The 15,013-nt window shown below is 42.6% G+C and overlaps 1 protein-coding gene across 2 annotated transcripts in view; it reads right to left on the bottom strand.

The window, feature by feature from the left end:
- The window catches only part of mpped2a (metallophosphoesterase domain containing 2a), a 59,583-nt gene extending 49,268 nt beyond the window's left edge, over nucleotides 1-10,315 (bottom strand). Inside the window, exons 1-3 of one of the 2 annotated variants that reach the window (XM_079158703.1) lie at nucleotides 9,911-10,315; nucleotides 8,439-8,552; nucleotides 7,196-7,466 (exon numbers count right to left, since the gene is read on the bottom strand). In XM_079158703.1, the coding sequence (XP_079014829.1) occupies nucleotides 7,196-7,308 (113 nt within the window). In that variant the 5' untranslated portion in view covers nucleotides 7,309-7,466; nucleotides 8,439-8,552; nucleotides 9,911-10,315. The remainder of the gene's footprint in view (nucleotides 1-7,195; nucleotides 7,467-8,438; nucleotides 8,553-9,910) is intronic. The other variant, XM_079158704.1, reaches the window with a different exon arrangement.
- Nucleotides 10,316-15,013: the final 4,698 nt, after the last annotated feature.

The raw sequence follows: 15,013 nt of genomic DNA, 5'->3' as shown, positions 1-15,013 counted from the left end.
TCCACGGTAAATTAAACAACACAGAGAGTTTTGAAATGCCCACAGATCTGTGTGAAAGTCACACATTTCTCCACAATTAAATTGCCAATTATCTGAGTATTTCCATCTTCAAAGCATTCCCTGCTGTCGAAGTAAACAAGGTTGAACTTCCAGAACGTGATACGTGAAGGCTCAGGGTCCCTTCCTCCTCTGACGGCCAATATTACCAACATAGAGAAGGAAATGTTTGATCATCATCCGAGCACCTCGACCGGCAGGTGAGTCAACACGCTTAGCAACATCCCTCCCTTCAAAACACACAAACGGCAAAAGATTTTTAAAAAATGTTGGTTTTAAATGTGTGCATGTATAACAGCATCAGCTGTGCAGAAACACATCGTATAAAAAAAGTCTAAACAATTTCCTCGCCTGCATTGACAGCACTGTATACTATACTAAGAATATATTCTCAAGGAGTTCATTAATAAAAACTAGGACGGTGTCAAAGTGTCTGTGGGAAGGCCGTGATCCTCCGGTGCCGTTTCCTCACCAGCTTGTGTCAGAATAAATATCCACGTGAATGGATGCAGGCGGCGGCGTCATTAAATGATTCATACTTACGAGCTCCTCAATTATTCAGAGGGCGGGAATAATTAACAAGGCATCTGGAGGAGAAGCAGTTTGTTATATGTGGATATTTTTTTTTTTTTTTTTCCCCCAACATTTGTGAGATGCTTTAGAGAATTTCCATTTCCAAGGCATTCAAATTAAAAAGTATGGAGCTCAGGTGTCTTGAGTGAATGATGTTGAATAGCTGCCTACAAATGGGGGAAAGGATGCAGCATCTTGTCCGTGTTTACTGGTTTTCTTCTTGTGTGTCCACATTGCTGCAGTCAACAGTTTTAAACCGCTCTAAATCAGGTTTGTGCAACGCTAGCAGTTAACCCCCACTGGTGAGAAACTAACCAAAACATGGGTTAAACTGACTAGAAATCTGAGGTGTCCTGATGGAGAAAATAGAAGAGAGTAGGCTCTACACTTTACAAAATATATGCGTTTCTTTATGTCCAAATATTGTTTTGTCTCCCTCAAAACATTTAGCTTGTACATAAGGGTTAGATACAGATATTGGGGACAATGCATAATTTCACTCAGTCCCCTTCTACACATGCACTGCAACCCTGAACTTATCGAATGTGAGAACGCAGAATGTCCGAATTTGTACAGACCAGACATCGAGGAGACTTTACCCGACCAGCCCCGGCTCTAATGGAAACACAGCAAACTATCTAGATCACTTCATCAAAACACAATACATGCAGCTTTTACAGAGACGGATTTAGTTGCACTGAAGAACGTTTTAAAACCTGAAATACAAAAACCAAAGCTGGCGGCAAAAAGCATGCAGTCTGGGAAACTAAGAAAGACACGAGGCCATGTTCACAGCTCTTAACGCAGCAGAGTTCCGTCTTAAGTGCTATTTGGAAAAGCTTGACGCGAGGAACGGACAAGTCTGCTTTCTCAACTGACACAGTTTTGTTGGCTTGCATGGTGAGCGCGCCCCTGGTGGGAATTAAATAAATTAACACCCTAAAGGCGTTAATGGTGTAATGCGGTTAAGCCATCGAGTGAGGAATGCCAACACATGTGCGATCGAGATCAACCACAAACAACATCATCATCCCTGCACAATCTAACCTAACAAATGATTAAGTCCATGTTGTTTTGGGGATTGGGTCGTTTTCCTGCCTCCCTGCTTCATGCAGCCATTTTCTTCCGTTTAACTGCCGTTTTTACTTCTATTGTAAGTTCTCCCTTCACACTTTGAACAATATTTAAGTTGTCTGAACGGCTAAAATACTTAACAATTTGTATCTTTCATAGATTTGTGCTTAAACAATCAGTCAATTGATTTATACACATTTATTGAGCAAAACTGCACAATATTTGCTTTTTCCAGCCTCTCCAATGTGAGGATTTGCTGTCATTTCAGACTGTTGGCAGGAGAAGAACAGACGTGAAGCCGTCAACTTGGGCTGTGAGAAATTATGATGGGTGCAAGAGTAATTGATAATGAAAATACTAGCAGCAAACCTAACTAGGATTTAATTATAAGGGGAAAACGCTTTGAGAAAATGGCCCCTAAGAAATTAAACGTTAAGCGCATTTAAGTTCAGCTGTGATTTGCCGCTAAACTTTTCCTGGAGTCCAATAATAGGAGACAATTCAAGACTTTTCCAGACTATTTAAGGTCTCACAAACCACTTGAAACACCCCCAGATCTCCAGTGTAGAGTCCTTTTAGTTTATACTCTGTCAGTTTGTCTGTCTGCGTCCTGCAGTCTGGCCCAGATCCTGCTCAAATTGGATTTGAAGCCATTAGTGTCCCAACTCGAAGCATATGTTTCAAGTTGCTGAGCATTTCATTTCACGAGACGATGAAGAGGGGGCTGAGGAAAAAAAAAAAAAAAGGAAAACATAGACGGCGCAGAAAAATAAACCAGACACAAACGGGGCTGGACCGAGTCTGTCGCTTACTTACAGACAGAGAGCAAGACGTCCCATGCTCCGGAGAAAGCCCACTTTGACTTGAGGGTCACGTTCCTGAGCATTAGTTTGTGACTGTGTGTGTGTGTGTGTGTGTGTGTGTGTGTGTGTGTGTGTGTGTGTGTGTGTGTGTGTGTGTGTGTGTGTGTGTGTGTGTGTGTGTGTGTGTGTGCATGCTCTCCATGCACGTTTTCATATGCGGTTCAGAGAGCGCTACCTTCCACACCACACAAAAGGTGCTGGAGTACTCCATCACGGAAATCTAAATATTCAGTCGGGGTGGGGGGGGGGGGGGGGGGGGGGGGGACGACGACGACATTACAGCAGGGATTGTATTTCAAATGGCGGGCAACCCCCTCACTCAAGCTTTGTTTTTCTCTCTCCGTCTTTGCTGTGAAGAAAGGCAACAACTTTATTTATGTCCAAATACTGTGGATGTAGTGAGCGGGAACCCCCAAGCAAGTCGGATCATTATCTCTCAAATCTAAACAAGCCTTTACTTTCCCAGAACAGAGCGCGTATTCTATAAGCGCTTAAACATAGCGGGGGGATGGGCTTATAGGAGTGTGTGTGTGCGTGTGTGTGTGTCTGTGTGTGTGTGTGTGTGTGTGATCCCGGGTTCCCCCGTCTGAGTTTAAGAACGGCAGAGTAAAACAGTGCAGGCTCTGTGGAAGCCAGGAAACAGGCTAATGTATTTATCCAAACACATATCTGCTGAGAGGCCCCGCGGCTTCAACACATCCCCTTCCTACCTCTTCCAGGTTTCAGGAATTCTAACTGCATTTCTGCACCTCAAACACACCGTCACTGTGTCCTTTTTCATCGCCGTGCTTCTCAAGAGATGCAGCGGCTGGAAGATCTAGTTCTCTGCTGTCTGACTGTTAATGCACTTAATAAACAGCCGTTTCTTTTACAGTATCGTCCACAATCTGTCGTCTTGCTGTCTCCCGATGACAGATGAAAAACGTAGGCGTTTTAAGGATTTTCCTCTTTAACAGCCGGCAGATCCATTTTTTCCCCCAACTTTGCTTGTTTCTCTATTTCCCTACAAAAGAGATTTCTTATTTAAGGTTTCTCTGCTGCTTCTCTAACTGAACTACGCTTAAGGTCAACCGGCGCAACACCGCAGAATAAAAGGCGGAGATGAACCACATCAACACAATCCGTCAATCCTAAATAACAAACCCAAAAGTAAGCAGCAAAAATTGAACCTTGCGGGGGGGTAATTCATGTTTTAGAGCGGCGAAAACGTTTGTGTTATCTATTATTTGCCTTTTTGAAAAGGAAAAGAATTGAGGTGGCCTCTTCAAACTAGAATCTATTCAGGTGAATCCTCTGACGTCGGCCATGTGTTAACCCCTGATTCCTATTGAAGCATTTGGCCTGATTTACTGTCGTCTCTGTCGACCATTAAAAACGGACTGACGTCACACAAACTGCTGGGTGACCTCGTCTCCTTCTGCACAGTCGAGGCACCGGCGCTCGCTGGTGCTGGCACCGCGGCTCACAGCTGAGGAATCCCAAAACAATACGGTGGCACAATAATGTGGAGGAAGGTAAGAGTCCCATTCAGCGGTTTACACCGTTACATAATTTGACCTTCTCCCCCAAAATAATCCTGTTTACGTGAACATGATTATTCAGACAGAATTGTGGGAATTTCAGGGAAACAAAACCAAAAATAAACTTATTTGCTAGATGTCCCCCAACGCGAGGGAGAGCAGCTGGTTTACTTTTCAGCTCTTCAGTCTTCACAGATTTGACACTGCTGCCCAAATCTTCCTCTAATCTATCTGACATTAGTCTAAAAATGTCTCCTTTATGAGATATATATCATAAACTCATGTACTGAGTGTCAACCCCACCGGCCTCCATCGGTTTAACCGGAGTCAGACGCCACTTCACTTCCACCTGAACGCAACACGATGATCTGAGCACACGTGAAGCCGGACCAGGATGAAGGACCGATTAAGTGAAAGGAGGACTTTACAGCGTCTCTTATCTGATGGCCTCCAATGTCAGTGAACAAGAGAACTCCATTACTTTCGTTTAAGTCCGATCAGAGATCGTCATGATTATGCAACAAGAGATGCAGAAGCTAAACTTACAACTGCTGATTTCGGGAACAGTGTTTCAAGGATCTCCAAAGCAACTCAAAAGAGTTCTAAACTTGTGGTAGAGAAATGCTTCTTCAACAGTCGAGCATAAATCTGTCTTTGTTAACCTGCCTTAACAATCTGTGGCCGGGGTTTTTCCTTCATAGAGAATAACGAGGCGGCTCGCCTCCGTCAAATTTCATCCAGTCAAAAGAAGTCTTGGAGGTGTCTTCATGGAGTCTTTTAACAAGCAGTGCACTTGGTGGATTTGTGTCATTTTTAACGGCAGCGGCATTACAGTGATGTAGCGGCGCTGCTTCCTAATCAGCATAGTGAACCAGGAAGCAAGGGATGAAATGACACCATTGGGTATCACGCTTTCATGAGGCGCCACCAGTGTTTCGATGGTAACATCTTTGCAACGGCAGCAAAAAAAACAACAATTCAGTAAAGAAAACAAAACAGTCCATGATCAGTAACAAACATGGAAGCCAACCGGCCTGATAGTTGTTTATCGCTCGCTGGCGTTTATGACCATGTGTGCGTCTGTTTACACCGGTCAAATAAAATGAAACAAAGTTTATTTATTATAATTTGATCAACTATCTTTCCACTGTATCCGATACAAACAGACATCTGCAGAACATGATCAATGCTAATCATTTAAATTAGGAAGTAAACTAGTCAAAATAAATTATACAAAGAAGGAAAGACTGCCACATAAAAGTGTCTTGTACAAGTATGAGGGGGGATAATTCAAAATGCAGGAGGAGATCTACCTTTGTGTAAATAATATTTTGCTAAAAGAATGAAATTGTTTTACGAGATAATCAGTATTCGTGGTCATATTCTCAGTCTCAAGCATAGCTTAACCATCGCAGGTGATATTCTACTTCAGCACACTTGAGAAAGAAATATGATTTGGACCAAACCAGAAAATTGCTGGTGAAAATTGAATATCCAAGGATTTACATTTTTAATAAAATACACGTTATACTTGAATTCCTGAATTACGCTGCAGGTAAAAAGTGTTTGCTTGAGCCAGTTGAAGGCATGCAACACATGCACGTGTGAGGAATAAACCCTGGTGGCATTGCACCTTTAAAGACAACAATGAAATCAAGCTTTGTGTTTTTACCATCAACAAAATAAATATGTGAGGACTTGGTTGTGTCGTTTTTACGTATATACGCAACAGTCACATCTAACTATAACAAAGACCACAATGGCACTTGTGTAATTAGTGCATGGTGTTAGCGTGGGCTCTATTTTCTCACATTAGAGCCTGTTCGGTGTGTGACTTCCTAAAACTTAAATTAAAGTGTGAACAATCACCGCCAACATGCTTCATGTTAAAAGTATTTTTGCCGAAGCATTTCATCCATCATTAGTTAGTGATAATATAGAAAATAATATAGAAAAATGCCGAAGAGAAAGAGCAACAGGAATGTGTGGCGGCTTTTCTCCACCCGAAAAGAAATCGTACATCTAAAAACAGCCAAACCGCAGCTAAAATGACCCAACAAAGAAGAAAGTTCAATAAAAGAGCAAAATAAAAAGGAAACGACACACAAATCCACTATGAAAACAGCAGACAGGCAGCACTCTAGGGCTCCCCTTCAATCACTTCCTGTCCCTGCCGCAGATAAAATATCTGAAGCACACTGTGCATAAAACTACAACAAAGAATCACTCAGAAATCTTGTTTAACATCTTAAATCTGGTGTAACTGGGAGAAGACACAAAGGATGCAGCTGTGTATGAGGCTATCTGTCCACAGATAAAACACACGGCGCTCTGGTGAGTGTGAGTGTGTGTGTGTGTGGTGAGGGCTGACGGGTCACAGCACTCTGACCCACTAATGAGAGGCAGAGCATAACCGCATCAGACAAGAGCCACGCTAAGTAACTGGTCTGATAAATAAAATAAAAAGAGCGCCCTAATGCGGACAAAGCGCCCATGCACCACGGTGACAACATGGCACAAACGATCACACTCTCATAGGAAGCGGCGGCGAGCCTTCTGCAACGCACAACAGGGAGGGAAACAAAGTCAGGGAAAGCTTTTACGCCAATCTGTGTGAACCACGGAAAGCATTTCATTCTCAGTGTTTTTTAAAATGTAACTTCCGTGTTCAAACTTTGAGGACCAGTAACATCTCATTTCCTCAAATGTTACACAGCCCAGTTTGAGCTGTTTTTTTTTTTGGTCTCCGTCTGTTCTCTAAGTTTGTCATCCACGGCCACCGTACGCTCTCTGAGCTTGAGCCAATTAAATGAGAGTATAAACAAAGACTCTGCATCAAACAGGCGCCTGATTGGCTTCCGGTTACCCCTCAAAACTATCTAGATTTCTGCAGTCTGGATTATTACACGTCAAACAAAACCAGCCGTAAACCACCAAAACATAAAATGTGGAATTAAATAAATGAATTAAGACAATGGGTGGATGAGCCCTGGATGAGTGCATGTTTAAAAGTTTGTCCATTTAAGATTGTAAACGAATGAAAAGCATGAATGAATGTATTTTGGCTAGCTCCCATGGCAGGTGATCCAGATTGTGTGCGACACTTACATGTGGACATGTGGAGGTTGGAAGCGGCTCTGGTTGATGTTGTAGTGTGTGAAGGCCTGCGTGGGGTTGGAGCTGTACTCGTCCACCGCGATGGTCACTTTGCCATGAGCCATCCTTCCGCCGTTTGGACATGAGACGCCGTTCGTTCACCGGGATTCAGCAGCGAGCCGTGCGGCGGTCATCCTTCAGAGCCGCTCAAGAAGCCCAGGAAGTCTCCCAACAGCAGCAGCAGCAGCAGCAGCAGCAGCGACCGACCACGACACACTGCAGTCTGCACCGGCAGGAGAAAGGAGACACACACACACAGCTGCTTCAAACAGGAACACAAGGCACACACACACACACACTTCTGAATACACTGGTAAGAAGGTATAAAACCTCTGTGAATAAATAAACACGTTTTTACTGTTCAGAAAATAAAATGCAGCAGCAAAAACAGATGGCTTGAGGAGCTCACATGAAGTAGAGCACACATGAAGTAAGGAGGTGATCTTTTTATCTTTGTCCAATCATTTTAAAATCACACTGTTCAACGTGATCAACATTTCATGCTGCAATTACAGTTTTCTTGCTTGCTTTCAGAGAGCAGAAACAGAGTTGTTGTTTTTTTTTTGCTGTGTCACAATTTGAATTTGGAAAACAAATGAATTCCTGAAACCATTAATCATAAAATCCTAATTAGAGAAAAAATGCAGTGAGGCAATTTAAATATAATAAGCAGACGTATTCTACCTTTGCACACAATATGGCGTTTTGTTAAGTGAATAGAAATTCTTTCAAAAAACGACACACTGGACCGTTAAGGCGACAATTTACAATCTGGAAGGCACGTTGTTAATTGCTGCTCTGCTGCTCATAACCCAGCTGGTTTTAATACAAACTAATATAATCAAATCTAAAAAATGACTGCAGGCATGGCCTCCAAGGCAGTAGCCTGCTGAAATTAAACCAAGCAAACGATCAAATATGCCTTCAGGAAAACAAGACATTTTTCACACAATGCAGGACACACTCAACAAACCCCCGAAAACATGCCGAAATAACACAAAGTTCTACTTCTCTTCTTCCAGGCCTGATTATGAAAAGAACCAGGAACGATGAATGCAATCCGATAGCTTTGCAAAATCCATACAATAAAGACTACAACTAGGTAAAAAAAACACACTTCAATTCTGGAGGGAAAAGCAGCTAAAATGCTGCACAACAAAGTGTGGTTGTTCTTGCGTCCTCGGAGCTCACTCACCGGGCTTCTCTGTGTGCGTCTCCTTGCAACCCCTGAGCTTCCCTCCTGCCTGACCTCCCTGACTGATAGTGAAGTGGCCAATGTGGGCTTCACCGGCTCTTTATACCAGACCTCCTGGTGCAGCCACGAGCATTTCAACAAGACGAGAGGGAAGAAAAAGAAAATCAATTTGTCATTTTTGGAGGGTAATCAGCAGCTCAGGAGTTCATTTGATGGTTAAATCCTGTGATGCAGTGGTGAGTAAAAAAAATAAATCCAGTTGTTGAATATCGTAAAGCAAACAAACCTCCCAATTGAACCTCGAAAAACTGTCCTATTTTTAGAGAAGCATTGATTTATGTTTTCTGGGTCAGCTGGATGCTACTTCCTATGATGTGTGCTATGTATTTAAGTCACAAAGATTCATGCCAGCCGAGGAGAAAAGAGGAGGCTGAACTCAATTCCTGCAGATAGCACCAAAAACAGAAGAAGCTCACACTTCAAGCCTTTACATTGAAAACATGTTGTAATGCCATTATTCCAACTCCCATTTAATCCATGCTGCTGTAAGTACAAGAAACAAGTTGGCAGATCCTCCTGTGCATTTTTAAATAAATAAATAAAAACCACTTAAATTAAAAGCTGCCCTGTCAGATGCCTTGAACACACACACTTCCCCTTAAGCAATCTCTTCTCTCAAAACAAAATCCCCAAAAAATGTGCTCTCTTTTTTTTGTGCAAATGCAGGCCGATTTGTGTGCAGCATGCTCCACGGTCTCCTCGCCGTGTGTGTGTGTGTGTGTGTGTGTGAGTGTGTGTGTGTGTAACTCGCCTTCCCCGCTCGTCTGTCTCTACCTTGTGGCTACAGTAGCAGCAACTAGCTCCGTAGCTTAGCTTGCTAAACCTGCCCTGGCACTAGATTTTTTTTTATTTTATTATGCAGGCTTTAGCTTCACACTGATCTGCTTTTCTATAACAGGGGTGCACACGCACACACACACACACACACACACACACACTATACAGTACCCCCCCCCCCCCCCCCCCTCACCCTCACCAGCTACACACCAAATAGCTAACTTCACGGGTAGAAAGCCCTCCAGTAAGCAGAGAGGGTAAAAGGCGAATAAATTGACCCTTACTGATACAATGCATGCATATATGATATATACACAGACACACACACGCACACGATGTGTGCTATGCACCTCTTGCTGTTAACCGCTTGCAGAAATGTACACAAAAAGAAAGGAGGTCCATGCAAGCCTGAACTCTGCTCCTGCAATCATAAAAAACCACCCAAAGGTGGTCAGTGTCACGGCACCGCCGCGCTAACCTCTTGCTCGTCCTCGTAAATGACAAGCCACCTTTTAACCGACGGCTTTGTGTCAGGAATTTCTTTCTTTTCTTCTCCCCGTCTACCCCTATCTCTCTCTCCCCCCCCCTTCCCTCCCTCTTCGGGTTCTCAAAGCAAAGCGGAAAGGTTGCTCTACCTTCGTCGTGTAGGTTTTTTTTTTTTTGTGCGTTTTTATATCTGGCCGGAGAAAGAGTGTCGGGTCGGGGTCGCCCTCTACGCGGCAGCAGCAGTAGTAGCGGCGGCGGCGGTGGAGGGACGCGGGTCCATGCGGCAGCAGCAGCAGGAGAGCGGGTAGGTTCGTACGCGGCCGTCCGGGGGTTGCGGCAGTCTGGGCAGATAGGGCAGAACCTTCGACCCGGCGGGACCTCGGCTGGCTCCTGTGGAAAGAAACCAGACAAGAAAGCGAAGAGAGAGAGAGAGAGCTGGAGAGGCGGGCGAGAGACACTGACAGACAACACAGAGAGAGAGAGAGAGAGAGAGAGAGAGAGAGAGAGAGTAAGAGAGAGCAGCCTCCCTCTGACGGAGTGCAGTGAGTCGGAGCTGCCACTGGGGTCAGAGAGCAGAGAGAGCAGGAGCGAGCACAACCCCCCGCCACCTCCCGTGCGCGCGCCCTCACAGGCGGGCTCGCGCGCGCGGCGAGGCGCGAGATGGGAGGGGGAGGAGGGAAGGAGGCGGGCGCTCGCGTGGTCCCGCTCTACCTCCGTGCTGCATTCACTTGCTTTTGGAAATGACATTGCTACTAAATTGCACTTAACAGACAGCCGCGATTTTAGACTAAATGAAGGTTGATTTTTTTGTTGAATAAAGCCAAAATGCTTAGTTACACATATTTAATAAAAACGTATATACTAATTTCCCTACTTTCTAACAATACACGTTCATAAAGGGTATTATTAGAAAAGAAAGTAGGGCAATTATTATATACATTGATAAGCTAACTACTTCATGAAGGGTTTATAAATCGTAATTAACATAATGTAATGCTTAATTTAGCTTTATTAATTTTTTGTTGTTGTTGTTGTCCTACCCTTAATTTGTCTGGAATATGTGTTTGTTTTGAAATAAAGTCGTTTGGCGTCATCAATGGTTAATAAATAAATTGTTGAAGGGGACGCCCATTACTCAAAATTCATGTCAGTTAATAAAGCTCAAACGATTATAGACTATTGACTTGTCACATATTTTCTCTTTCAATAATTTTATGGTTTACTTACGAATTAATAACGTAGAAGTTTTATGGCTTTATAAAAGCTGAATAAAGGTTGACTAATCATTTGCTGCAGCAGGATGAAAATCAGCCTCAGGTTTTTTTTTCTATATAATCTGGTAATTAAAGGCTCCCGTGTTATCTGCTTATTACTAATCTGTAAAGCATTAGTAAGTGATTTACTAGACATTGGCTATTGAAGTCACAATGTACAAACCAGTTTTAAAGAGTGCCATATTAAAAACATGGTGCCTAATCAGTTAAAACATCTTCAACTTCTCTTATTCGCACTTTCTCCTTGTATAAAAATTAGGTGCGTCTGAATTTTTTGTTCTCAAATCAGGTAACGACCCCCAAGCAAGCCCTTCAACATCCACACCCCTGATTACTTTAATCATGCTGGAGACAGAAACATCCTATCCTAAATTGGCTGTTTACCCTTGGTGTCTTTCATCTCTATGTGTCTTCTGTTGGCCGTAAGAAAGGTTTTACTATGGCATGTTTACTTCAGGCTGTGAGGCTTCATGACATGGCATAATAAGAAGGTTATTGATCTTCTCCCATGAAATCTTATGCAGTATTCAATATTGTGGTTGCTGCACCTTGAACTCAGCATACACTGCCTCGTATATAAATCAGCACACATGCTGAAACTAATCGATTGTCTTGGTCATGATGGACACTAATGGCGAGATCCGGATACAATAGATTCATTTTTAAATTGGACTTATTGAAATAATCGGGGCATCTGAAAGCCACAGACTTGCTCTTTATTTGAGTTCAGGTTCCCATACTGAAAAAAACTACATTAATGCTGTTTAAATGTTGACCTGAAATATTTCTTCATAAGATCACAGACATGTGGGAAAACGTTGAGTGTAGAAGGTGTTGTAAAATCTATGATTAGAAGACAACACGGCCCCTTTGGGTTCACAAGTAAACAATACTAATGAGTACCTGTGGGAGTCCTTCACGCAACCTGAAATGGGGCAGCACAGTTTCCAAACTCAGAAAAAGCAGCAACTTGGGTGTAAAAACAGCATCCTGATCATAAGGAGTGAACTCCTTGATTGTCAATTCACTAAAGTATACATGAAGTCTGGGAGAAAGTTGGTCTTGATTTTGTCTCACATGTGTTGAAATGTAGCATATTTGCTCAAATGAACAAACCAAACTTCAATAATAGAACAACAGAGGTTCAATTAAAAATGAGGTTTCCAGTCTTCAAAGTACAAAGGAACTTGTCATACTAAGCTTGAAGGGTTGCTTACTAGTTTTCCCACCTTTTGACCTTTTTGACTTGAGATTTGTTGTTGTGGCAACCTCACTGTGTTATTGATGTTGCATTTTACAAAGTCAGCAGGCAGCCTTACGCTTATCCATGATTAGGATGGTAATATCAGTCTGTTGGTGCATGGGTCTCACAATGAAATATCCCAACAGCAACTTGATGTCATGAATTGTTTTACAGACATTCATTGTCCCCAGAGGATGAAGCCCACGGGCTTTGATGATTACTTTCTCTCTAGCGCCACCAGGAGGATGACATTTTGGGGTTTCGTTAAATGTCTTAACATCTTTTTGGATGAACTGCTATGAAATTTCCCAGATGATGACTCATGATGACTTCAGTGAATTGCTGACTTTTCATTTAGCGCCACCAGCTGTTCGAGGTCTTTAACTTATTTAGTGAAATATCTCAAAATCTACTCGATGGATTGGCACAAATGTTGATACAGAGGTTTCCCAAAGGATTAATCACTAGAACTTTTTTGATCCCCTGATTTTCCCTGCGTGAGGTTCACAAAGTGAAATGTCTCGCCGGCTGTTGGATGAATTATTTAGCAATTTAGTGCGTATGCTCACTGTCTTTGTGAACTTTGTTGATGCCCTGACTTTTCATTTAGCTCCATCATCCGGTTAAAATGTGACAGATGGATGGAGGGAAGGACAGGTGGACAGATGGGCGGAAGGACGGGTGGATGGATGGATGGATGGATGGATGGATGGATGGACGGATGGATGGACGGATTGGAGGGATCGAGGGAAGGACAGGTGGATGGAAGGACAGATGAACGGATGAACGGAAGGACAGATGGACAGAAGGGCGGATGGAAGGACGGAAGGACGGGTGGATGGACGGATGGAGGGAAGGACGGGTGGACGAATGGATGGATGGATGGATAGAAGGACGGCTGGATGGACGGATGGAGGGAAGGACGGGTGGAAGGACGGGTGGATGGACAGATGGACGGATGAACAGACGGATGGATGGAGCCCTGCAAGTGGAGTACAGTTCTCAGCGCATTAGCTTCCACTATCTTTGTAAAGGAAGAAGTCAGGTAACCACTTTAAGAAACATTTAAATGCCAAAAAATCATTTCAATTGGATAATCTTTGTTCTGCACTACTTTATCGGAATGATTCCAGGTGAGATAACTCACTGAAGAAATACATTTTATCGTGGATTAAACCGTCTACAGACAAACTTTAAATAATAGATGATAATTTAAATGCAGTATTTTCTTCCCTTTGAAGAGCGACCAAAGTATAAGTGTGATAACAGACTCCAACCCCCTGATATAGAAAATAAGTCTTCTTCTCATCAGGAGCTCTTCATCTGCTCCTTGTCACTTATTTTCTTCTTATCAGGACACTTAAGTTATAAATTATCATTTCTCATCTGTAAAATGAAAAATCAAGGATTATAATTGTTTTTTAGTTAAATTGTTATTTGACTCCACTAAGATGTGAAACCTTTTTTTACTGAATGTTACTTCATGCAACCTTTTATGATAAAACATCCTCAAAATTGCCACATAGAGTTTTGGAGTTAAACTTATATACAATATAACTGGAATAAAATAACACAACACTGGTGCTTTGCATAGTATAGGAGCTTTGTTCAGAAGACTCTGTACCACAACATCTATGCCCCATTCTCAATATCTGAAGTATGATAAAACCAAATCAAAGATTTAGAAAAGACAATTGTATTCCAATAAATCATTTTCATTTCTCTGTATTTTTCAGCTGAAGGAAGATGAATGATAATATTGAATTGCTGCCCATCACCGAGTTCAGCAACCATTCAAATCAGTCAGGGGGGTCAAAAAGAATTAATTTGTCAGTGCCAAGGCTATACCTTTTTAATATACTGATGGGATTTCTGATGAGAAAAGGCTGCGTGGCACGGTCCATAATGGACTCATCTGAGTGGCTCTGCCACATTTACATGTCTGCCAGTTGAGGCAGAGCCGGCTTTTTTTCTAATTTTACTGACATGCTTCAATTTCCCAGGCCCATCAGCACGCTCCCTACTGCCACAACAGCCCTGCGAGTCATTTCCATTTGACTTTTCTCTTATCTGCACACACAAAAAAAGCATTTTTCCATATACTAGCCGGCGGGTGTTAATGTTAATGTGAAAGCAGGGTTTGAATTTTATGTGGAGAGGCCACATTGAAACATTTGACCAGCGTTTGTTCTCCTGGCTGCATATAGAAAACTGATGATAGATAGGAGACCAAATGTCACAGAAGAAATGGCTTTTGCCATGAATGTTTTATTCAGCCCCGTGTCGCGGCGATCACATTTATACAATAGAAAATGTAAATGTTATGCAGAGCGTTAAAAAAAACCCACTATATATTTTATGACCTTCTATAAAAGAGGGTAAAATGACTTTCCATCCAAATAAGGCAGAAATGAAACACATATTTAATGGGAGTGGGAAATAGCAGTGTGAGCTTTTTCAGGAAGCAGAGGGTGATATTCACTTAACCTGCCGGCTGAGGAGGTTCAACGGCTCTGACCCGCACAGATTTATGCCCGTCTGTGGCAGTGCCTGTCTTCCCTGCCCGCCATGTGGATAAATAAAATGGAGGCCTGTCTGTCTGAGAGGCCCATCCACACACAGACAGGAGTGTTTTTTTTTTTTTTAAATGTTAATGTCATTCAGATTTATGGGAGGCAGATAGATGGTTGCTGAGGGAATGGCAGGCTAGATACAGTTTATTTATATATTTATTT

This window comes from Pholis gunnellus (genome assembly GCF_910591455.1).
Source record: "Pholis gunnellus genome assembly, chromosome: 1".
Taxonomy (NCBI): Eukaryota; Metazoa; Chordata; class Actinopteri; order Perciformes; family Pholidae; genus Pholis; species Pholis gunnellus.
This window is presented reverse-complemented; position numbering and strand designations above follow the sequence as displayed.